Below are 26,868 nucleotides of genomic sequence, written 5' to 3'. Positions count from 1 at the left end.
TAGGGGGTGGCAGGTCAGAGTGGAGGTTTATTTACAGAGTTACATGAAGAAACCTGTATAGTTCCTTAACTTGCACTGTGTCAGAGAGCAGCACATTTATTTAATTTAACAAACCCCAAAACATTTTAATATATAACATTAGGGCATGCAAATAGCAGCTTTTTATGAATTAATAGCTTCTGGAGAAAAACAACAGTGAGATGATCTAGCCACAGCAACATTTTATCCTTTAAATTATGTACTTTCAGTTTAATGTTCAGTAAATAAAAAAAGGTTCCCTTTACGGCAGTTTCATATAAAACTGGGGTGAATATAAGTGCATATGACACTAGAAGTTTAAGATACCGTCACATAAACAATATATATGAGAAATATTACGCTGTCTTATTCACTCATGATAAGCTTTTTAGGACAGAGTTCAACCCATAAATAAGAAGAAGAACTAATCTGTTAAAACTACTGATTAAAACTATTAAGAAAACTTTTCTTCAGTAAAAATAAACACATTGTCCACCAGACACTCATGCAAAATGGTTTTATCTTCAGCCAAGGATAGGGCCTTAGACCTAAACAGTTTATAGCAAAACCAAACTGGAAGAGAGAGAATGTGCATTAGGAGTGTTTACTGTTCAATATCAGCATACCATAAACACATGTATCAGTATAAATATCACAATATAAATTTCAATGGCTAAATTAAAGTACAAGGTCTTGTATGTTGAGTAACTTTAATAGACAAAATCAGTATGGTTGTATTTTATTTTATCTGGCATATTTTCAAGATTTGTAGAGGCAGTATTTTATTTAACCAACTGCAGTGCTATATTTTGCTAAAATGGAAAAAAACCAAAACTGTGTCTCTGCCAAAAGTTAAAAAGTCAGGCTCACTCTTAGCTATAACAGCACTTCAGAAACTATTTTTTCCAACTGTTCTCTATCTTCCCTTTTAAATTACAAACTGATACACAACAGAAGGAACACTGAAGACAAGACAACAGCTCAGCATTGTAATGACACAAATGTAAACACGGAAGGCAGCACTGATGAAAACCTTGACCAGAAACCTACCGCCTTCTTTATACTACCACTTGGTGGTGCTGTGAGAATCACGGCTAAAGAGGCTAGAGATAGGATGATTCCAGTTTGGATAAGGCTAAACAAATATTGATACTCTACCAATATATTTGTGCGTTTATATGGGTACACACATACATACTCCCACCCCTACATCCATCCACCGCAGATTTAAAAAACAAAAAAAATATTTAAAAAAAATATGGTCTTAAATCTATCTTCTTAAAATCTCATATGTCCAGTTAGTCTTTCTTCATACTTGTTCAGAACATGCTTGCCGTCTAGTCACCCTCTTGATGAGTGCCAAGTAACCATAAAAATTTGAGAATGTAGGAAAGTGAAAGACATCATATCCCTTTTTTTCTTTTTTGTTTGAAAATTTTTTAAGTAGAAGTAGCATTAAACAGTGTAGCATTTAACATTTTTTTCCTTCAAAAGAAGTAACAACATCTGTGAGATTTAAGACTAAATAGTGAACATGTAAAGACCAGGGTACTTCACAGAACACGTTTCACTCCTCAGTAGGCTCACTAAAAGCTGTATCTAAACACATAATCTCAATGTATTAACCCATAAGACTGAGATAATAACAGTAGGACACTACTTTCAAACTGGTGCAGTCATTTCATGGGCAAACAAAGGTTTCAAATATGCAAATGCCTATCACCAGTAACCTGTCAAACCAGTTTCTGTGTATGCTGTAGAAAAGCTTATTTTATAATCATACCAATGAACACCTTGCAGAGTTCTACAGATAAAATCCAGATTACTTAATATAGATCATTCTACTTCACTTTCACACACAGTTGCCACATTTTTCTGTTTAAAAAATATCTTCATATGCGTATAGCGTTAAAAGATATGCTAAGGATCAATATTATCTTTTGATATGATCAGGTCTTTGTATTGCTTGGTTATCTATAGAATGCTGTGCTGTGTCTCTCTCTGTCGCCACCCACAATATTCTGTAGCATTGCTTTGGGCTGAATAAATCAGACTGGCTCAACTGTGTGCAATCATATCGCTTCTAGTGGCTGAAGCTTACTGAGGCTATAAACTAATCTTACTACAAGAGCATAATATTTCACAAGTTGACACTAGCAGTTTTTAAATCTAATTTATTTTTAAAGGTTTAAAAGGCCCACAAAAATTACCCACCTTAATGTATGGGCATGAATGTGAAATAAAAGACAGCACAAATAGTGCAAAGCTATCTGAACTCCAAAATATTTGAAGTAAGCAACTCCCTTTTTTTGACTGCCACTCAGAACGTCAGGGACCTCCCAGTCCCCACCATGCAAATCTCAACCTCTCCAACACACACATTTTAAGTTTTCTTTCTGTAACAGTAATCAAGAAGAAAGGGACAGTTCTCATCTCTGTGGTTATATCTGCAGCTCCAGAACACAGCACCACATCATTCAAATCTCTTGCATTTTTAAGACTGCTTCTTCCACACAGTACAACTCAAAAATGACTGGGCTCTGGAGTTCATGGGATTTGAACAGAGTAGTACTTGGGGGCCAATGTCTCCTGTAATGGAGATGGAATCAAAGCTAGTCAAAAATCAAGGAAATTGGCAGAATGGAAATAGAATGAGATAGTCACAACAGGGAAGAGAGGCTGCAGAGAAAATAACCACTGAGGCAATTTGATAGATTAACCCCATAATTCAAAACTCTAAATATGAGGGAGCACCTGTAGACAACTGTTATCATCCTTTCAGAGTAACAGCCGTGTTACTGCATCTTATCATTTCTCTATGCATCTTTCTGTGCCAGAACAGTATTAACAACTACATGTGAAGACACATATTTCTCTTATTTTTGATCCACAAAGTACCTTTTCACTTGAAGCACTTTCCCACGTATTCTCACTCTTAATCCCAGTGACAAAGACTGTAGGAAAGGTTTATATAATGTTATAGCCACTGAACACTTTTAGTATTGTCAACTACAGCATGTGGCATCTCAGAGATCTTGAAGTTTTACGGTTTGACAAATCATCTAGCACATTCACCCCAGGCCCATCTACTCATCTCAGTCTTGTAGGCTTGGAGGGACTGTGAACAAGTGACTTGATTAAAATCTAATACAACCAAAACTCTCCTCTGAAGAGAAAATTCAATCCATTTCCAGTGAAGCAGAAGTGAAAAAAATCAAACAGGTTCCCTTGAGGTACAACGCTGCTGCATACGCTCAGTGCCACTGCGTCTAAGGTGAAGTGGTAAGTGTCAGTCATCCTTACAAATCCCCAAGGTGATAGCTTCACTTTTAAATCCTTCAACATTCTTTGACAGTAAAGTAAAAACGTAAAGGTCAACACTACTTGCTAAGGACAAGATAAACACAAGAATATCACTTTGGAATTTTTCATGGATCAGAAAAGTAAACATTTAAAGGTAAAAGGAAAGTTTTGATTTGCTCTATTATTTATCCAAAGGCTTAACTGAGGAATATATTTAGGAATGACTTTCTTAATCTGTGCCAACATATTGACATTACTGTTGCACCAACAGAAGAGAAATGCGATTCACTAGCCTTGTCTGATAATCTGAATTCAAATGTTATCTTTCTAAACCAGAGGAATTCTGTATTTTACAAAATTTTGCAGATAGTTACCAAAAATCCAGACTCTACTATCTATAATTTTTTATTTACATAAAAACGTTTTGCAGCACATTTAGCACTGGGAATAATGGTGGGAGAGGAGTTATTTTTCAGTATTTACAAAAAAAATTCTTTAAGGAAAATGGTGTATAGTCTCTCTTTAAAATTTCTTTCTGCTTCAGGGTAATATGCAAAATTGTCAGCAAGCACAGCTTACACTTGTTGAATGGCTTTTAAAATTTTAGAGACAAAACCAAAAAGTACTCTGAATTTAGTTTCAACTCTCCTTTTTGGCTACATTCTCCACAAAAAGTGGCTTACATGCCAAAGCTAAAATTTTGTATACATCTGGTATTCTACATCTGGTGGGCTAAACCTTAACTTCTTTTCCTCCAAAGAGAAAAAAATTGAAAACAAGGGAAATATCCTCCCAACCACCTTAACAAGATGAGATTTTTGCATACCACAGTCCTCAGTAACCACTGCCATTGTTACTATACTTTACAATAACAAGCTGAAATAATTTATGGTACCTGGTTGCAAGACAATCACAATGCCAATCACCTTGAAAACGTAACGCACACATCATTAGTAACTTTTAATACTCATAATTTGAACATATCCCTCTTAAAATTTCAAAATATGTCCCCTGATCACTGTTACTGTAAATTTGCGGGCTTACTGATATAATGTTGTACATTGCAATCCTCTACAAACAATCAAATCTATTCATCACAATCTTTACTATTTTAAGAAAGTATTTTATTCAATTTATTACTAAATATTCTCTTATGGTGATGGAAATGAGGGGGGGCATATAAGTTTCTAGATGGATAGCACTCATATCCTTATTCACTGCCCTTTCTTTAGATCAGATGACTTAATATATTTTTTAAAACCAGCTTCTGTAAGAGCACCCTTTGAATAGTATCTCATGTTTGTTTTCCCTTTAAAATTTTTATAAGAGTTTTTTATGATTCCGTTAGTGGTAGCCCCTTTTCAGCAAGGGAGAAACTGACTGTACAGATGAAACAATGAAACTGACCACACTTTTGCATTTGATAGCACTTAGTGTAAGCAAAAAAAGTAATTTTTGCAGGGTTTTTTTCAGTTATACTGAACATAAGGTGTTTATTGTAATTATAGTAGATATACTATTTTAAGTCAGTAACATAATTTTCAAGTTGATAATTTCCCTTTTAAAGCAAAATTGTTCAGAAACATTCAAACTGCTTCGAACTATCAAAACTGTAGAGCAATAATAAAATGTCCAGTTTCTTTTTAAAGAGAAGCTTTAAACTTCATTGTATAGTATTCAAATAATGCCAAAAATCTTTGCAACAAAATTTCCCCCCAAATTTTAACTATGTATCAATTCGCCTGTATTTTAAAATGACTATTTACTTTTCCCAAAACATGATGGATTAAAAATGAAAATTTCCTAATTCTAGGACTTAGCTATTTAACATTAGTATTTGCCTGACTCACAGTATCTGCTTTTTATTAACTGATTTTTTTAACTGACTCATGTGTGAAACTCATAGGTAAATGAGGACCATAACTGCTTCCATTAAGTGGTAAATAGTCTACACTAGTGCAAGAAAAATGAACCAATAGTGTCATGTAGAACAGAAGCTTCATTTTCATTCAGAATAAAGATGTATTTCAGTCACCATTTAACTAGTGTAGATTTCTCTTTCCCTGTACAAGGAACAATAGGGAAAAAACTATAAGCTAAAAAATGTGGAGACATGGATGGAAATAAGTTTAAATATTAAGAAAAGTTGTTGTTTGTTAACTGGAAATTTCAGTCACCGGTTTTGATTTGTTGATTCTTCATCATAGAAGTGAAGAAATCCCAGTTGTACAACTGATTTTTTTTACACCATTAAAATACTGAATACATAGCAATGAAAAATGCAATTCAAATGATGTGTTCCATCATAGCTCACAGATTACACTCCTGGAAACAATAAGAAGGGGATTTCCCTTCATAGTTTATATTCAAATCATAGCAGCTGACTAAAGGAAATATGTAAAAGATTCTCATTAAAAGGCAAACCCTCTTCCAGTTTTTGAATAATATCAATGCACAGAAAATGTAGTCTTATCAAGTTTATTTTCTTTTTACATCTATTCACATAAAAGGGTTTGAATGTTTTTCCTACATATTTTGGCTGAGTAAAGGTCTCACTTAACTGTTATACAATTATAAAGTATGCTCTACTGTAGAACGTTTAAAAAAGCATCTGGGAAGTGGAAGTCGAGAAATCCTCTCTGGGAAAGTTAGGTTAATGCTTCCACTATCAGAGTTGCCCATTATCAACATTTTGTAGCAAGTTTCTTTATTTTCAGGCCCCCGAAGAAAGAACAGTAAATTATGACTTGAACTAAACAAGTCACACTTGGCTCCAAAATCAAATTTTCCTACCTCTATTTTCAGGTCCCTGAGGTAGGCAGAGGAAATCCTGGTCACAGCCAAATAAGTCATTTTTGGCTCTGAAACATATTTTCCTGCTTCTTTAGAGCCAAACTCTACCACTGAAAGTACCATAGCTTTACGTAGTACTTTAACATTTCTCTTTTTATTTTTGCTGTAGCAACCTGATTCTTAAACAGTATGAAGGCATTTTCAATCCTACAGAATTGGTCCTGTGGTCTCCTTTTTCTAAACATCTTATTTTTCTTTTATTGCAGTCCAGTATACTTCCAAGTCTTAATTATCTTTATTCCCATAACATGAAGGTAGGTAGGTTTAGACTGTTCAACTAATGCATTTAAGGCAATATGTGCCTAGAACTCTGGATTGGGCCAAATGGGAAAAAAAAAGTCAAAATAAATAAATAAATATCCTAAACGGGATCTTGTTTTTGAATAAACAGATTAAGTACATAATATGAACTACAATTTAAAACTTCTTCCATTATTTAAGTGGACTGAAAATATTATTTGAAAACCTTTTTCCTCTCATCCTTAACTACCTGAAGTAGCACCTTATATTTTCTCCAATGATATGGAGAAAATTACATTTAGCATTATACCACATACTTTACAATGGGACTTTTACCTGAGTAAAGACTGTAGGATTGGATCCATAAGATTACAATTCCAAACATATTACAAAAAGGTAATGAAAATTATTTAAGCATCAAACAACATGTATTTGGGATGACACAGCCTTCTCAGTCACATTATTTATATTCTTTAATAATACAGTTCACTAGCATTAGCTAATCAAATTACAAATCATAAAACATGTTTAGAAAGCAGGTTGATCAGAGACAAGTTATATTAGCAGTGGAGATGAGCCAACATCAAACTGCCAGTTTAAAACATTGGTCTCTAAGGACCCAGTCCTACAACCCTTACGCTTGCACACAGCATTAGTGAAACTAATGGGATCACTCAGGAAAGTAGGATCTATGTGCAAGCGTAAGGGTTTGTAGAATTGAACCTGAAGAGGCCTTTTATTAACCACCTAATAACCTGACTTGCAACTATATTTCCATAAAGCACCAGTGACATTTTTTGGTGACAGTGAAAATCATTGGGTGATATGCTTTAGGGATTTGCTTAACAAATGTCCAACACTTGCATTTCCTTTTTTAAAAAGGAAGTCAGAATTAATTTTAGTATCTTCTGTCTTCAGCATATTTCTAATTGTCTAAAGTCTCTGTTCTATCACCAGATAGTTAAATAGCAATATACTTTTGTGACCTATATCTTTATTATTTTATTATATTTATTATGATTATCTGCTAAAATTACCTCCTAAAATCTGAAACACACTTAGAAAGTTTTATAATTTCCAATACTTTTTAGCTCATCAGTTTTCCAATTAATACACTCTACCACAAAATCTACAGAAAAGCTACCCAACTATATCATAGGACCACATTCCTAAACTCCACTTGTGAACCTTGAGCTTCCCTCAATACCTTCAAGCAAGGAAGCATCCCCTGCATGTAAAAAAAAATCTGGGCTCTGCTGGACTAAGAAGAGAAATGAATTCCATAGTAGAGGATCTGTCCAGGAGAATAACCTGCCAGGAACATCCTCTCATTTACTATAGAGAGTTCCAGTTGAAGGGCTTCCCCAAAGTCAAATGACAGGGGGTGGAAAAGGTGACCTCTCAGGTAACCAAGGCCCAAACAAGTTAGGGCATTAAAGGTTAAAACCAGTACCTTTAATTTCACCCAGAAACGTATTGGTAGCCAAAACAACTCTGAGTAGGGTTATTGCATAATAAAGTACTACTCAATACAGAGAAGGGTGGCAAAGTCTGGCTCTACATGAGAATATGTAGGCTGTCTATCTGAGCAATCAGAGATTTTCTATATACTTACACACATATCTGCCATATTAATTTATAATATAAAGCATCGTATTCTAGCTCCTAACTGCTTTAAAACATGCTCTCATTTTAGCTCTGAGTTTTTAAATGACACACAAAATATTTAAATAACACATAAGAATAACCATGTGAGAGTGGAATGTATTATCAATCTCTTTCAGAGGATAGAATAATTCCCACACCCCTCCTATATCCCTCCAACAACTGGACTAAATATCAGAGACTGATCTGCATGAAACTCAAGTTTTCATGATTCAGTACATCATGTAAATCAGCTATTCGAGAAAGTAAATTAGCTTCTGACTCAAGCAGTAACGCATTTACCTGCCTAAAAAAAAAAAATCGAATTCTTAAATTAGCAGTATCCAAAGAAAACAGTGCCTTAATCCAATTCTGATGCAAACTGATCGCAAAGATTTATGGAAACTGGCCTAAAGGAAAGCCATTGCAATGTATTACTTATGGCAAACACTAAGAAGAGGAGAGAATCCAGGATTTTTATCTCTGGGATCAGTACAAACTATATTTTTCCGGATTGTCTTTGTCATACACCGTTTAGGAACAATTGAATGAGTGGTCTCAAATGCCATAGTAGGACATCCGCTGCCCCAGTCAATAAAGGAAAAAAAGGACTTAAGCCTGATTAAATGATTACAACCATAAAATGAATCTGCATCATAAGCAGGATGGCAATTTCTCTGCAGACCAAGTATTATTTAACCTCTTGGCAATAGGACTTGTGATTTTTGGATGCTAACTGCTAATGTAAAATGCAGTAACATAGCCAGCAAAGCTCAAACATTTATGGCAATGGGTTAAGGCTTAATTTGGCCCAACTGTCTATGCACTTACTTGAGAACCTCTATCGTACACAATACTGCTTAAAGTCATGAATGTATTATAGAGATCAGCATTGCTTGGCACTCCAATTTTCATATACATTTTGTAGGTAATACATACATGTTTTATGAACCTGTAAGTACTAGCGATGACAGTGTTTTGATCATTTAAAATTAACTCAGCAGAATTTAAAAGCATTAAAATAAAAGTATGAAAATACGCTAAAAACATCCTTTCTAGTTTTGGGGTTACGTATATTGATCCACGAAGACTGTGGTAGCAAACCACAGTTTGCATCTGTTAATCCAAATCCATAGCAGTCAGAATTTTTGTAAGCAAACTAACTTCTTTTTTATATTACTATATTGTGTGTGTGTATTCTTCTGTATAAATTCAACAGGTCTGGAAGAGGGGGTATATGCATCTAAGTATCTGTTTTATGTTAAATTTATTTAATCTCAGTCAGTAATACTAAATGTTTAATCTTTCCAAAATACGAATTGCAGTTCCAAGTGAGAATTGTGATTTTGGCACCTGCCCTTCATTATCATCAGACAAGTTCATTATAACAACTGGAGTGCCTAATTTCTTTCCTGCACTATAGTACACTTGAGAATTATTTTGCAGCCATGCATGCTCTCCCATAAGGCCACAAACAAATCTTCTTCAGGGAGAAGAACTGCCACCATAAAGGTGACAATCTGAGTTCTACTGGCAAAAGGAGTAACATAAGTGAGGCTGATCCAGAACTTTCTGAAATATCTGACAAACTTAAAGCTAGGGACAAAGTAAAGAATTCCTCAATTAAATTTACACAGAAGTAGTGCTAACTAGATATCACTTTGTACCTAAGTTGCCTTCTGCTCAACATGTCTACAATAATAACTAGCTTTCCCAGTATTATCTTAGGAGCATTGCCATGCATCAGCCAACTCTTCAGATCTGATGCTAAGAGACTGGTGCATGCCCTTCTCTCATCTAGAATTGATCACTGTGGTGCTTTGTGCAGAGGCACATCTAAATATATATACTCAGAGGTTCAACCTACTTGCAATGGGCAGCTAGTGTTTTTATCCTTGCTTAAAAATTTAGTTTTCTTAAATCTAACTTTTAAAACTAGAAAATATCTCAACATAATATTGATGTTTGGTATTTAGTGAACAGTAATGATTTGTATTGTCCGGCTCTAGATTTTATTTCAAATCTGGCTGATGTATTAAATTATAATTATATATATATATATATACACACACATAATTTATCTTTGACTCACCTCTTTGAGTTTACTGTTTCACACAATACCATTTAGAATATAAAAATCACCCACTTTTGGAGATCACCTACTGCAGGGTCAATGTGGGAGGGTTCCAACCACATTACAGAATAAGTGTTGCAAAATTTTATTTTAATATATAAAGGTCTCTAAAATAAAACATTTATTACCTCTAATTTATTACCTCTAATTACCCCTCTAACTTTAAAATGAGGAACAAGACTTTTTAGTATATGTACATTTTGAGTTTAAAACAGTGTGCCAATCTTTTAACCAGGAGGAAAATATTATGGATGAGTAATAAGTGATTTAAAAAAAAAAAAAAGATTAAGCTAGAAACACTGAAAGAACATTGCACTAGCAGGTACCTTAAACTAATATAATCTTACTAGTACTTATAGGATGCATGGGTTTTTTTTTTACCCAGGCAGTACCTACACATGCATTTTGGACAACAAAGAAATCTTTGATCATGCACTTAAAATGCAGAATGCATCCCAAAAACTAAAGAAGCTAAGTCAGTTTGGGTTATCAAGTCCAAACTTATTACTTGTTTGTTTGATTTGGCTTACTTACAACCAGTGTCTGGCAGCTCTACTATTTGTTTATTATGTGATATTTCATTTTGGTTGTTAGCTCTGTATAGCATTATGAGTTTATTTTATACACACCTTTCAAAGTTATGTAGTAGTAATGGTGGTAATCGCTATTATCACTGAGAAAGAAAAGAAACCAACAGTTGGATGACTGTTTAGTTGGCACAGAGAGAACACTAATAAACAGTGTTACAAATAAATTTGAATAATACGGGTTCTTATGTTTATTTGGTACTGCAACCTCTATATTCCTGACTAGATCAACCAGCCTCCCTTTATCATAAGGGTGGAAACTCTGGAATTCTATACTTAGTAGAGATAGTTACCTCTAATTAGTAACTCAAAGAATTCAAGTCAGTTATGTATAAAACATTTAATGCAAACATGGATATATTTTAACATTAATACTCTTTGTATACTCAGATCCCGAAAGGGGGAAAATCCCTATTTATTTTGGATTATACTGATAAGGATGACCCTCTGGCTTTATATATTGTAGGGACCACAATGTTTTATTTTTTACAAAGACTTTCTTCTTAGCTCATTACTTAGTATCCATATGTGCCCAGAGATTAACCAGACACATAAATGCTAATCTTTTCCACTGTATTGTTGTATCTCTTAGTCTTGATTTTATGGAAGAGGATGCTCATTGAAAAATGTACTTGGAGGATGACATTGATTTTGTATTTAAACAATTGCCTCATTTTAGAGGATTTGCATCCACTTCCAAACAGTGTTAACTTATTATGGTGCCATATTTACAAAATAAAAACAGACACTTTGGTGGCAATATTTTTTAGGGTTGTGAAACAGTCATATTGAAGACAAAAGTACACTTTTAAATATGGCCAGCTGTTGCTACTGCCATCTTCGAAATCAACAGCAAAACATGCATATTTTTTGGAACTGGTGGATATTTTCTAGTAAGTTACTGTGCTAAAGGAGTTTATCATGAAACAGTGAACGTCTGTCATTGACATTCACTTTGAGCACAAGAACAGCTTTGCTGTTGCCTACACTCTTGACTTCTCTCTTCACTTCAAACACTTTTCATCACACTGAACACTTCTTTCATTGGTCTGTCTGTTACTAGTAAACCAAGAGCAAATTCTACTCTGTGTAGCAATACATCTTTGGGTGTAAATCATAAACCATAATCATGTCATAATCATATGGGTGTAAACCCATAAAGCAATTACAGCAGTAAAAGAAAAATACTTCCAATGTTGTGAGTTGAAAAGTGGTAAATACCCCTAAATAATTAAAACTAACAAATGTCAACAGCAAGATATCATATTGCATGTAAGGAAAACACACCAATTTCTTCTGTTACAAAAGGGTCATATGAAAAAAGAAACAGCAGTCACATATTCTGTTCACTGAAATATTGTGCTTAGATTTTCAATATTAAGATTGGCAGCACTTGCTTAACTGAACAGTGAAATAAATGGCTTCAGACACTTTGGGGAACTTTTACTTATGGGAACTCTGATCTGTATTTTCTTTATTCCTCAATTAGATTATATGAATCTATTCGTATCATTTAGTAAAGCAATTTTCTGATTTATCTTGCTCATGAGGCAACCCATGACATTTTTTACTGGAGGATGTGTCAGAGTTTTATGACAAGTTTCAGAGTAGCAGCCGTGTTAGTCTGTATTCGCAAAAAGAAAAGGAGTACTTGTGGCACCTTAGAGACTAGATAAAGCAAGTTGACAAGAGGTATAGCTGAAGGGAAAGGGAATTAAAATTATGAAGACTAAACTTAAGCTGATGTATTCTGAAGTCTAACTAATCAATTACTATAATTTTCTGTGCTTCTGTAACACCTAGGAGCCTCAGTTATGGACCAGGTCCCCATTCTGCTGGATGCTGTACAAAGAAAGAATAACTCTATAGAACAGATATGAGATTATTTGTAGAATTTTATGTCAAAGATATGGCACTCTCCGCAGCATGCCCTTGTTTTTGGAATTCGTTCCCACTAGAAATATGTCTCAAGCATGTCAACTTTTACCACATGCTGTAAGATGTGTTTATTCAGGTTTTCAATTAGTCTATTAATTGAGTTTCTTCATTTCTGCTTCTTTCAGGGGAGTGGCTGAGAGTCATGAAATATGCCACCAGTTAGCGGAGGGAAACGACTTACCAAGCACTCAGGGCTGGTCTATACTTAAGCTGTAAATTGACTTTTAAGGTACACTACTTCAAGTTACGTAACTGAAGTTGATGTAACTTAGGTTGACTTACAGTGGTATCTACACTGTGCTATGTCGACGGGAGATGCTCTCCCGCTGACTTATCTTCTGCCTCTCAGGGAGGTGGAGTACAGACCTCGATGGGAGAGTGCGCTGCTATTGACTTAGCTTGTCTTCACCAGACCCACTAAATCAACACCACTGCATCGATGGCAGCAGTGCCAATTTAGCCGGAAGTATAGACAAGCCCTCAGAACCAAATCTCTCACTGAATTTGATTAACAGAGGACCAAAACTATACCAACACAAGCATTGCGAATGAGGACTAAGACAATTATGTGGCAAAGCTTCCACAACTCCTGTCTGTACACCAGAGTTTCCCCAGTATGTCAGGTTCCTCTTCTTCATGAATACGTAATCTTCCCACTGACTACCCCACAATCCAGGAAGGACTGAAATAACAATCAGGGTTGCAAAGGACCAAAAAAAAAGTCTGTATTAGTTATACATCTAATGGGTACTTTTTTTATTTGGGTACATACATTGCAAGTCAGTCTCTCTCAGATTACTCATTACACCTTTCTTTCATACTCTATTATTTTTAATCCCTTTACAAAACATAATGGACCTAAACATGAACCCTTTACTCCCACTGATGAGCAGTTACTGACAAAAGCAGTCCCACCAAAATCAGTGAGTATACTCACATGAATAACTTCTCAGCAATGTAAGAGGTTGACACTTTGGTCAATTCAAAGATACAAACTGACCCAGAAGTTTAGTTAATTTAGGCCTACGACTACATTCAGAAGCCACTTTAAGATCTATGCCTCAAATCAGCTGAAGCTGAATCATCAAAAAAAAGCAGTGTTCTCAATTTCCAGGAGAGATCATTTCATGTAATAATTTCACACCTTAAAGAAGCAAGCTAAGTATCAACATTAGCTTTGGTAAAAAGATTTACTATTCTACTCCCAGGCTAAATGAAGAGTGCTACACACACATAGCGATGTTGAAGGAGGCAATGGGGATTGAAGAGGAGACATGCAGCGACCAACAATGAAAGAACGTATGAAAATCTTTCATCTCTAGGTTATATTTATATATTTACCTCTCAACCTATTTTACCCATCTTAACATTCTTACTTTAATTTGTATCTGTTATTTATTTTCTTAGGAAACAACCTCAAATAGATTAAAAAATAATCTTTTCCCCATCAATTATACTGGATCTTAGCTACCACATATCCTGCTATAACAGATAAATCAAGGAGGAGTCTTTATCCGTGCAACAGGCATAGCCTTTGAACTAATGGGGGAAAACTGTACAGTAGCTGGTAAAAATGGAGCCAGTGGGCACTTTGAATGTAAAAACACCATTACTAGCTTTGTTTAAACAATGGCTTAAAATAAATTTATTGTAGTATGTAGTATTAACAAGTGTTAAAATCTAAAAATAGAAGCCACATAGCCTCTCAATTTTACCATGTAGAAAGCATGCTGAAAATGAGGTCAGGTGAGAGTCCTGAACAAAATTTGGTAATACAGTATTCCGTACATGATGAAGTATTTTAGACATAACAAATTTAAGTTACAAATCTTTTAGTTAAGTGTTGATATCCTACCTGAAGGTCTTTCACATTTGGAAATGGAATACCAATAGTTATAACAGCACGGGCATTGTCATCAGAGAAATCCAAGCCTTCACTAACTTTACCTCTGCATACTGCTATCAGAAGTGCTCCACCTTGAACAAAGCAAAGAAGAATTAGCAATCATTCTGGGAATAAATCATCAATTATCAAAAGGCAGTTTTACAGTATTCTTTGACAAGACTCAAGTTAAAACAGCATAATGCAGTGTGTATCAGTTTGAAAAAAGTGAGCTGAAATAAAAATACATGATTTTTTACAGAAGCATTATGGTAGCTAATATAATTTAGACAAATAATATTGATGAGCTGAATTTGCCATTTTCATATTATGTTTGCAAGAGGCACTATATAATATAGAAGTGAAAAACTGTACCTACCTAAAGCAATAGTGCTTTAAATTTATCATTTCAATAATGGTATTCTCTTGTTCTCTTTCTTACTATTATGCTGTATTGACTGAACTGATATTTAGGGTATTTTTTAATAAAACGTGTCAGGTTAAGTTTGTAAGACAATGCACTGTAAATATGTTTCTGTGCTTTGCAAAATGATGGCTTTGCTCAGAAATTAACAGGGTAAATATTAGATTTGCTGTACACATCTGGAGTCTATACTGGACAGAAAGTCTACTGTAAAAATACTTAAGGATCCAGCTATCTGAGAGACCACTGTTGCAGTTAAATTAGGAGACTCTTGCTGTCAGGTCAGGGGTTGAACTCTTCAGGAATGACAGCAGAATCTTCTCAGTGGGGAAGAGGAAGTTACTTGAATGCAGAGGGGACAGGACCCAGACCTGAAAGGAGGAGGTGGCAGTGGAGGGAGCGGATTGGGACAGGGAGCCTGGAAGCAGGAGTGGAAAGGGGAAATTGGAGACAGAGTGGATGAGGAGCCAGTGGGGATGCTTAGGATTGGGAAAGAGCCTAGGGGAGACAGGACGAGGAGTTTGGGGTGGATATCAGGATGAAGATCCCAGGAAGAGGAAAACTGAGATTAAATTAGGAGCCTTGGAGGTAGACTGAGACTAGAAGCCTGGTGGTTGAGGCTAGGATACGCCATGGCAGCCCACAGGGAGAGACTGGGACTGGCTAGGCAAGGGGTCAGCAGGTAGAAGGGGAGGCAGAAATGGTTACGTACCAGTATATTAAAGTGTTGTTCTTCGAGATGTGCTGTGTGCATATACATAGTAGGTGTACGTGCACTCAATGTACTAGAGTCAGACTTTTGCCAGAAGTACCAGCAGCCGAGGCATACATCCCTGCTATCCTCATGCACGCAGCGAAAGGTATAAAGGGGTGTGGGTGCTGCCTCCTTCTCCTTTCCTTCTAATGAATATCCAAAGTAGTGGGGAAAGTGGGGGGTTGTGGAACACACATGTGCACAACACATCTTGAAAAACAAGTTACTGTACAGGTAATCTTTTTTATTTTCTTTTGAACGATTGTGCACATATACATTCCGTAGCGGGTGACTTACCAGCAGTTTCCTTGCAGATGGTGGGACTCTAGTTTACTTGAAAAGAAGACTGCAGCACCAACCTGCTGAAGTTTGCATCAGCTTGAGAAACTGTGTCTGGTTTGACAACCATATTGCAGCTTTATAAATGCATACTATAGGTATGTTACTTCAAAAGGCTGATGAAGCGGAATGAGCCCTAGTAGAATGGAGGAGGAGGAGGAGGAGGAGGAGACCTTTACTCGATCATAGCAGAACTTGATACAGTCAGAAATCCAATGTGATATGTGTTGGGCTGTAACAGGTTGCCCTTTCATCATAGGCAACAAAAAGGCCTGGAGATGATCTGATTGTGCAGTCCACGTAGAAGGACAGAGCCCTTCAAACACCTAGAATATGGAGCTTTTCCTCAGCCTTGTTAGAGTGGGGCTTTGAAAAGAATATTGGGAGATGTATAATCTGGTTTAGGTGGAATGCCGAGACAACCTTAGGCACAAACTTAGGGAGTGACCTAGAAGAGACCTTGTCCTTCTGAAATATCATGTAAGGAGGGTCAGCTAAAAGAGTTTGAGCTCTGATGCCCTCCTTGCAGAAGTAATTGCTACCAAAAATACAACTTTCATTGACAGCAATGGTAAGGAAACGGTTTCCAATAGTTCAAAAGAAAAACCCATTAGGAGTGACAATACCGAATTCATGTCCCATGGAGGTACTGGTTCAGAGACAATAGGGTAAACATGAATAAGTCATTTAAAAAACTTGGTTACCAAAGGTTGTGAAAACATGGAAAATCCTTCCATTGGTGGGTATAATGTAGAAATGACTGCTAAATGGAATCTCACTGAACTGAGAGGCAGAAGATTTCAGATGCAGCAGGTAGTCCGATACATGTCTGATCTCTGTGCAAATTGGTGACAGCTGATGAGATTTGGTGCAGAGTGAAAATCTCTTCCATTTTGTTGCATAAGGGGCCAAGTGGATTCCTTTCTGCTGTTTATCAAAATGGAATGGACATCCTGAGAGCAGACTTTCTCTACATTGCTGTACCAGAAATCCATGAAGTAGAGAGATTGTAGGCTGGGGTGCAGTGCTTTGCCCTGGTTCTGCAAGAAGGGATCCTCAACTATAGGGAGAGCTATGGGCAGCTGAATTGAGAGCTGATGTAGGTCCGTGTACCTGTACTGCCTTGGCCAACCAGGTGCTACGAGGTCTCTTCCTCATTTCCTGATTAGCCTTGGAATTGGAGGATCTGGAGGGAATGGATACAGCAGACGACGAGAGAAGAAGAAAAGCATGTGTCATGGAACCCTGGCTGTGGCCTGCCCTGGAGCAGAATTTCCTGCATTTGTGGTTCAGATAGGTTGCAAAGAGATCTATTACTTGGTATCCCTACTGAGAGAAAAATCTCTTGCAAAATCTCCTTCTTTACTGACCACTCACGATGGTCTCTGAAGTGTCTGCTGAGAGAATTTGCAATGGAATTCTCATCCCTGAGAGGTGAAATGCCTTTAGCAAAAATTAGACAGGGTGGTTGAGGTAATATCTTTTATTGGACCAACTTCTGTTGGTAAGAAAGTGCTCTTTCAGAAGTTCCACAAATGGATCACCTTTTGGAAAAGCTAAATCAACCCTGCACCTTCCTTCTTGTTGAGAGAAAACATAGAAGTGGTGTTGTTGGTAAGAACTTGAACCACCTGATTACTTATGGTGGTAATAAAACTTTCACAGCCCCAATGAATAGTTCATGGCTCCAATACATTCATGTGGAGAGAAGTCTCTTGTGACGTGCCAAGTGCCTTAGCCTGAAGTTGCCCCAGACTGGCATCCTAGCCCCTGGAGGACACATCTGTTACAAGAGTACTTGTTAACTCTGGTGGTAAGAAAGGAACACCTTTGCAGACATTCTGGGGATCTATCCATCAACTCATGGACTGAAGCACTCTTGCAGGTATGCAAATCAGCATGTCCAGAGAGCATCTGCTTGGATGGTATAATGAGCAAAGCCAGGCCTGCAGATACCTGAGGTGAAGGCTGGCAAAAGTCTCTGACTTGAGTGCATTGGGTGCACGCACATCTACGGTAGAATGTACATGTGCACAATCACTCAAAGAGCAGGGCTCCTGTGAACAGGAGTATGTGATAATGTAATTAAAGATTGTATCGTATTGTATGCACAAGGCAGCATAAAGGTTAATACTGGCATTTCCTAACTTCATAGTGCTTGACTTTGCATCCTTAATGTTATTTGAACAAAGTTTTTTGTGTGGAATATATGAATACATTACGTACAAACTATCAGGCACAACTCCTCTCAAATCCAAAAATATCATATCATAGTAAAATAAATTGTACGACACCATCTTAGTCTGACTTTTAAAATATCAGCCACACTTTCTACCTGAAAAGTCTACATTAATTACTTAACGCGAGTTAAAAATTCATTCAGACATCCTCAGCCATCCAATTACCTTTTCCTCCTTTATGTTTTATTGCATCATAGTATAATTGGAGCAGTGCATCAAAGTCAGCCTTGTCTCCTCCTTTAGGCTCTGCAATGACTGTCTTAACCAGCTCCAAGTTTCTCCATAAACCAGTGTGCATCCAGCGATCTTTTAATTTATCCAGCAACTAAACAAACAAACATACAAAAAAAAAATTTAAGAGTGCCATAGTGAATATTCAGTCACCTAATTTTTCAAAAGGCTCTAAAACATACTAAACATGTCCCCAATAAAATGCACAATAAAAATACCAATCACAACTTTATAAAATGCATACTATTCAGTATTTGTCAATATTAGTCATAACTTGACGCTCTGGAAATTTGTGCAATTTGAATGTATGCAACTGCATTTCAAAATCCAAACATTTATGCTCTCCACTGCTGCAACTTGATATACTTATGCCTTGCAATTCTCAAAAAAGAAATGAACTATCTTGTGACAGGTGTTGTACTGGTGGATTCTTAAAGTAATAAACACAGTGGATGCAATTCAGTATGAGTAAATTTTATTTAGTGAAGGCATATGAAATGCACAAAAAAGCACACAATCACATTTTTTCATATAGTTCTAAAAAAATCAATCACGATTAATTGCACTGTTAAACAATAATAGAATACCATTTATTTAAATATTTTTGGATGTTTTCTACATTTTCAAGTATATTGATTTCAATTACAATACAAAGTGTACAGTGCTCACTTTATATTTATTTCTGATTACAAGTATTTGTACTGTAAAAAAATAAAAATAGTATTTTTCAATTCACCTAATACAAGTACTGCAATGCAATCTCTTTATCATGAAAGTTGAACTTACAAATGTAGAATTATGTACAAAAAAACCTGCATTCAAAAATAAAACGATGAAAATTTTAGAGCCTGCAAGTTCACTCAGTCCTACTTCTTGTTCAGCCAATCACGAAAACAAACAAGTTTGTTTCTACATTTGCAGGAGATAATGCTGCCCGCTTCTTTTTTATGTCACATGAAAGTGAGAACAGGCGTTCTCATGGCAACATTGTAGCCAGCATCGCAAGATAGTTTTACATGCCAGATGCACTTAAAGATTCATATGTCCCTTCATGCTTCAACCATCATTCCAGAGGACATGCGACCGTGCTGATGATGGCTTCTGCTTGATAACAATCCAAAGCAGTGCAGACCAACGCATGTTCATTTTCATTATCTGAGTCAGTTGCCACCAGCAGAAGGTTGATTTTCTTTGTGGTGGTTTGGGTTCTATAGTTTCCGCATCAGAATGTTGCTCTTTTAAGACTTCTGAAAGCATGCTCCATACCTTGTCCCTCTCAGATTTTGGAAGGCACTTCAGATTCTTAAATCATAGAATATCAGGGTTGGAAGGGACCTCAAGAGGACCTCTAGATCTATGGATGCGGGTAAAACAGAGCAGGGGATATACAATTCTCCCCCCAAAGAGTTCAGTCACAAATTTAATTAAAAAAATAATGCATTAACGAGAATCATCAGCACAGAAGTACGTCCTTTGGAATGGTGGCCATAGCACAAAGGACGCTGTGAATATTTAGCATATATGGGAGGGATAGCTCAGTGGTTTGAATTTTGGCCTGCTAAACCCAGGGCTGTGAATTCAATCCTTGAGGGGGGCATTTAGCGATATGAGGCAAAAATTGGGGATTGGTCCTGCTTTGAGCAGGGGGTTGGACTAGATGACCTCCTGAGGTCCCTTCCAACCCTGATATTCTATGATTCTATGGCATGTAAATATCTTGCAACTCTGGCTACAAAAGAGCCATGCAAATGCCTGTTCTCACTTTCTGGTGACATTGTAAATAAAAAGAGGGCAACATTATCTCCTGTAAATGTAAACAAACCTGTTTGTCTTAACAATTGGCTTCAAAAGTAGGACTGAGTGGACTTGTAGGCTCTGATGTTTTACATCGTTTTGTTTTTGAGTGCAGTTATGTAATGAAAAAAATTTACATTTGTAAGTTGCACTTTCACGACAAAGAGATTGCACTACATTACTTGTATGAAGTGAATTGAAAAATACTATTTATTTTGTTTATTTTTACAGTGCAAATATTTGTAACAAAAATAATATACACTTTGATTTCAATTACCACACAGAATACAATATATATGAAAATATGACTATATATATATAATATATATGAAAATGTAAAAAAAATCCAAAATATTTAATAAATTTCAATTGGTATTCTATTGTTTTAACAGTGTGATTAAAACTATGATTAATTGTGTTTATTTTTTTAATCACAGTTAATTTTTTTGAGTTCATCGAGTGAGTTAACTGCAATTAATTGACAGCCCTAATTTCCACAGCTCCCTCCCCCACATCTTTGACAGGTCCCTGATGATTCTTTATGCCTTCATTTCCTCACTTTACATTGTATCCCAACCCGTAAAGCCATTAAGCCACACCATGATATGATGCTATGTAAGGCATGATGGCTACCAGTTTTGTAGCTGAAAATGGTGCTGGACTTTGGGAATCTGTGACTTCAAGAGAAGAAATGAACAGGAAGAGACAAAGAGCAGGGGAGGGAACCCTGTTTATGGGTAAAGAACAAATGACTTATCTAATATACTGAGGGGTACAGAAAGATGCCGTGGTATCCTTCACCTGGGGAGACAAGCTGCCAATGGGCTTGGTCTCATAAAAGGAGGGTCTCAGTCATCCTGGCTGGAAAATGCTGTGAGGACTTTGAATAAAAGTACTTTATTAGACAAGAGGGCATCTTGTCAGTTATGTTTAGGCTCCAGAATGTATGTTATGATTTTATTTTACATGTAACCTTTTGCTTCCATTAATCCACTTGCTATCATTTTAATCTCTGGTCTTGGTTAAACGTATACTTGATTTCTTCACAAATAAATCTAAGTGCTGTTTGCCAGGTAGAGCTGTGTCCTAAGATGAAACTGATAAGCTGGTGTGCACAATTCTTTTGGGAGTAACAGATCAGTGAACGCTGCGAGTGTCCAGTGGAACAGGGGCTGGACACTCAGATGACTAAGGGGTTGGAGTGTGCCTATCGCTAACCTGCATGAGGGACAGCGGTGCCTGTGTAGGCTGAGAGGGGAGTACTTCTGCTGCCTGTGGCTGAAGTTGCCAGAGAGCTGACCCCTGGCAGGCATAGACAAGGCTCCCTCACATTAAGGGCAGGTGGTAGTGAGGTGCTTTACAACCCCTGGGTACCCCAGGAAAGCATCAGAGTCCATCAAAGCAACACACCTTAAATGTCAGAGTGGCCACTACTGAGCACCATGTGGTACTCCCTCAAAGCAAGGGGCTGTTGAAAGAAAAGAAAGAGTAGGAAATTACTTGCTTCTCAGATTGCCAGCTAGAAAGATCAAAGACAGGAGAGACCCACGGCTGGGGTTGAAACCAAAGATGCTGTTTTCATCTGACATCTTCTGGATCCTAAAAGCTCTAGTTTTCAATACTTTTAAATTAGCTCAAATAAACTTGACAAAAAGTTAGAAATAAAAAGTATGGACATACCATTTAACAACAGCTGTACCTAACAGATTGTAGTCTCTGCATCTGTGATCCCAAATTAACACAGGTTAGCCCCTTTGTAATCAAATAGTTTGCTTGCTTTACATGCTCTCTATGCTTAATGAAAATGTGTATTAAATCTAAAACCAAAAAAAGTATGGAATGAACACAGGCTCTTGTTGATTGATTGGCTGGGGGCAATTATGCCATTAGTTATCATCACTTCCCCTTCTTTCACCAATCCCCAGTCTGAATTTTATCAACCTAGGGAGCAAGACACCCAGAGATCCATTCCTTCACCTGATCGTTTTGCCTGATGATGCATAACACACCTTTCAAGACACCAGAATGGCAACACACATTTGATATGAACGGAGATTAAGTAGATCTGGTTTGATGGACAGAAATAACTATTTTAAGTTAGGTTTCAGAGTAGCAGCCGTGTTAGTCTGTATCCGCAAAAAGAAAAGGAGTACTTGTGGCAACTTAGAGACTAACAAATTTATTTGAGCATAAGCTTTCATGAGCTACAGCTCACTTCATCGGAATACATCACAAAAGCTTATGCTCAAATAAATTTGTTAGTCTCTAAGGGGCCACAAGTCCTCCTTTTCTTTTTATTTTAAGTTAATTTCTCTTACTGCTGAATGATCGCTAGTATTTTTCTTAACAATTCTGCAGTACATCCACCTGATTCCATATATTTAAAGATTTTTAAGTTCACAGTTCAACTCTGTAATAAGGATTATGCTTTTCATAGTCAAACCCTGACTTTTTGTCAGTCCTCTGCCGCCCCCTTCAACTCCACTCACTGTACACTGTCTCAGTCCTTTGCCTCAGGTTGTGCAAACTGCTCCCTCTGGAACCTGGACCAATCCCTAACTCCCCCCAGGAAGGAGAGACCTACACATGAATTCATCCCATCAGGTTTGAGCTCCAGAGTGGAGGGCATAAAAAACTCTGACAAGGAGAAACTGAATCTCTTTTATGCTATCTGGATTCTGAGGGTCAAAGATTCCTAAACATAAACAAAGAGATCCCCATGCTGCTTGGAATGGGTTAACCTTCAAAGACACTTTGAACTGAAAGATTATTACAACTATGTCACCTTTTGGGTCACAGACAAACCCATTTGTGTATATATGCCTGCTTGCCTTAACCTGTAATAACTCATTTCTTTTTCCCAGTTAAAAACTGTTAAATAGTTTATTACAGGATTGGCTACAGGCTTTGTCTTTGATATGAGATGTAAGATACAACCTGACCTGGGGTAAGTGACTGGCCTCTTGGAACTGGGAGCAACTTGAATATTTTGTGAATTATGGTGTAAATGACCATTTTTCACATAATTCAGCTTGCCAGGGCAGCAAGGTAGACTGGAGTGTCTAAGGGTACTGCCTGTGACTCCATTATAAGACTATTTTAGTACTTTGGGCACTCACATTTGTTACTGGGTTGTTGAACTCTAATTACAGAACATACAAGTTTGGGGTATCTGCCCTGCTTTTAGACAGTCTGCCCTGAGGCTGGTACTCTCACTCATGAGCCATTTCAGACAGCATGACAGCATACATGTCTAGAGAACAAAATGGGTACATTTTATCCATTATCCTGCAATGAGCAGGTAGGTTTTGCTTTTATAATATGTAAAACACTGATTCCAGTTCACAAATTAACAACTAGAAACTCTGGATCAGAAAGTTTACAAACAGAATGATTCAACTTCTTGTTAATGCAAAAACCACATGATAATAACGAGAATTAATATGCAGCAGGGTAATCAACCTCTCACTAGGTTGCTTCAAAATTTCACACTATCAACAATAAATAGGTCCCACTTTCAAAGATATTATCTATATAAACTGTAGACACTGTATAAATCTCCATAGATTTTTTAAAAATCTGAAATTCACCCAGTCAATCCTACTGTATTCTTCTCATTTTAAAAAGAAATAGCTTCCACTCACTATCGGCAAAGAGTGTATTAGAACATCTTTCATCCAGATCTATCAGAAACCATCTGCAAAGCCAAAGTTCTTTCCACTTTTATGGATTACACAGTAATGTAAACAGCATTGTCTACCTCTCCCCTTTGAGGAATACAGTCAAAGCTCCTACTGGCCCTTGATGACTTCAGGTTTGTCTTTTAACTGACAGTTAATATCTGCCACGACACCAGCAAGTCTACCTTCTGTATGTAAAAATGCAGATTATGAATATAATTAATATTTGGCAAGGATAAAACAATTTCATATAAAATGTACTTATTCCATTTTAATGGTGTTTGCCATATACAGGATCTTTCTTGTATACAGAAAAGGTATGCAAATGCTTTTATAAACATGATACGCACTCACACTATACACACATCACAATAATGAGATACCTATAAATAAAAATAAATAAAATATCACACACATCCATGCTTCATAGGAACTGTGAACTCAAGTGCAGGTTTATAATGAAAAACAATAGCACTTTGGGTTGGAAAAACACAAATAAGAGTGGGGTATAATGCCAGAAACCACAGGAGGAGGCCATTAATGCCCACAGTCAGTCACTTTCTCTACCCAGGGGAATAATAGTTTTTGCAGGGCAAGGCAGTCTATATATGTTTTATTAAACCCTTTAAATATGGACTCTCTAATGGTTCTATAAATGAAATGAGGTTTTCCTCAAAGAAAGCAGAAAATCTTGTTAGGCAAGTAGAATCTGCCATCTTCCCAGAAGCTGATGGATGTTTATTTGATTTTTTTTCCCCTTGTAATTTTAAAACAGTTGCAAGTTCTTCCCCAGGAGCTGTGTTTTTAGTATCTAGGCTTGTCTCCCAATTCTGCTGTTTCTTGTTTTTTAGACGGCCGCTGAAGCTTTCCAATATCTTGTGAAATATGAGAGAAGAGGTTTCCTCTGCATCTTTTACCATTTCTCTCCGCTGCCTCCAGCTGTGGTCCTCATATCCTACTTCATAGATATGTTCCCTTCCCAGATTCCTTTTTTCGCTTTTCCAATCTCAGGGGCAGGCAAGGGGGTTCCTATTCCATGCAACAAAGCCAAAGATTTGCTAACGCTACATGAGTATAATTTCCAAAATCTTAAGCAAAGGGAAGCTGACAAGTTAAACTGCAGAAATCATACTGCTGCAGAAGACTATGGGAAAACAGTCACTTTCTTTGCACTATCCCCTGGTTGATTGATTTATGAGGAATAGGTCCTTGGGAATGAGGTGGGAAGTCTAAAGGAGAACATAAAACTATCAGTTAATTGTTCTCCTTTATATGCCCCACTCCGAGGGCCTGTTACTCAGAAATCCCTTACATTGAATATGCACTTAATATTTTCATGCTGGTTTTAAATGGGCATCAAGCAGCATTTAGAGAGGGAACATTTGTGGAATTTAACAACATAGAGAATATGCAAAGAGAAAGGATGATGGAGCCTTGTTCATTCCCAAGAGACATCTGATGGTGCAGGAAGGATTCAGATAATAGCTTTGGAACTAATCAGCAGTTAAATAACCATTGGCTTTTATTACACTGCAAACTACAGCAATGAAGTAGTGCATCCTTCTCATTTGTAATGGGCTTGTCATCATGGTATTTAGATACTATATCATAATCTTCTAAAACAAGTGGATCTTGAGGTGCTTTCTTTAATTACCCAATGACTGCCCATGAACCTATTCTCCCACTGCCTATGTAACCACTAATCTTAGACAAATATCCTGTACCCCACTGAAAGCTTGCAATTATACATAAAAGACCTACCCCTTTGGAACTTCCACATTTTCTTCACCTTATTTGTACAGGGAGGGTTTTGAAAAGCTACAAAGTCCATTTTATCAAACTTACCAGACTAGCATCTCTGAATCAATTTAATTGTTACTTGGAAATAAGGTGTGGAGAAACAGCCATTAGGCTTTCCTTAATAAAATCACAGTATTGCCACCATTGTTAGCGCAAAAAGTCAGAGATCCTCAAGGGACTAACATTGATCTAAAAGCCTTTTCCCATGCAGAGCTCTTCATGTGTTTGCTACCAGAATTTTCTTTTTGAATAAGCATTGCTTCAAAATCAAACTGTGTCTCCAGTGGGCTGGAAACGTGTTTGAAGGGTCAAACAGAAGTTCTACACAGAGTCAGCATAAAACTTCAGAAATGGAAAATACAGATGCACCCAACCCAGTGGCTTGGCCGCCAAGCTTCAAAAAACCCCACTTTTGGTGAAACTCAAATGGATACAGTGTATTTGGGACAGCAAGAACAACCACTTGTTCAAAAAGGGGCTCATACCAGCCCATCCGTCAACATATAAGAGATAGACACAAAAATGCACAACATTCTTATAATATTGTATTCTATAACTTCTTCAGAATCAGTTCATCAATATAATTTCATTTACAGGTTATATAAAAGGGAGGGGGTCGGGAGGAGTTTTAGAGTAACTTTTCAAAACAGCTAAAGTTCCATATTTTGAAATATTTCCCTTTAATTACAGGACCTTAAATGTATATTTATCATGTAATTATAAATTTTAAATATATATGAAAAATCTTTTAGTTAAAAAATAGTGGCCAAGTGGTAATACTCTACACTGCCATGCTGCAGTTCTGGGTTCTATTTTTAGTTCTGGGTTCTATTTTTAGTTTTCAGTTAGTTTAGGACAGCAAGGGCAGGGGTTTCCGGAGAAGTGTGGGACAAAGATTAATTCATGTCACTCCCTATAACTGATTACACTGATTGTTTCCAAAAGGAGTCCTAACATCCAGTCTGCATTCAGCTGTGACAAAAGGACCTGGAGATCAGGGGTATCAA

The 26,868-nt window shown here is 36.8% G+C and overlaps 1 protein-coding gene across 1 annotated transcript in view; it reads right to left on the bottom strand.

Moving 5' to 3' along the window:
• BRIP1 (BRCA1 interacting DNA helicase 1) overlaps positions 1-26,868 on the bottom strand; it is a 127,533-nt gene that overhangs the window by 12,678 nt on the left and 87,987 nt on the right. Inside the window, exons 15-16 of the mRNA XM_077836781.1 lie at positions 18,522-18,681; positions 14,573-14,694 (exon numbers count right to left, since the gene is read on the bottom strand). Coding sequence (XP_077692907.1) covers positions 14,573-14,694; positions 18,522-18,681 — 282 coding nt within the window. The remainder of the gene's footprint in view (positions 1-14,572; positions 14,695-18,521; positions 18,682-26,868) is intronic.

The sequence above is a fragment of the Eretmochelys imbricata genome, chromosome 17 (genome assembly GCF_965152235.1).
Source record: "Eretmochelys imbricata isolate rEreImb1 chromosome 17, rEreImb1.hap1, whole genome shotgun sequence".
NCBI classification, from domain to species: domain Eukaryota; kingdom Metazoa; phylum Chordata; order Testudines; family Cheloniidae; genus Eretmochelys; species Eretmochelys imbricata.
This window is presented reverse-complemented; position numbering and strand designations above follow the sequence as displayed.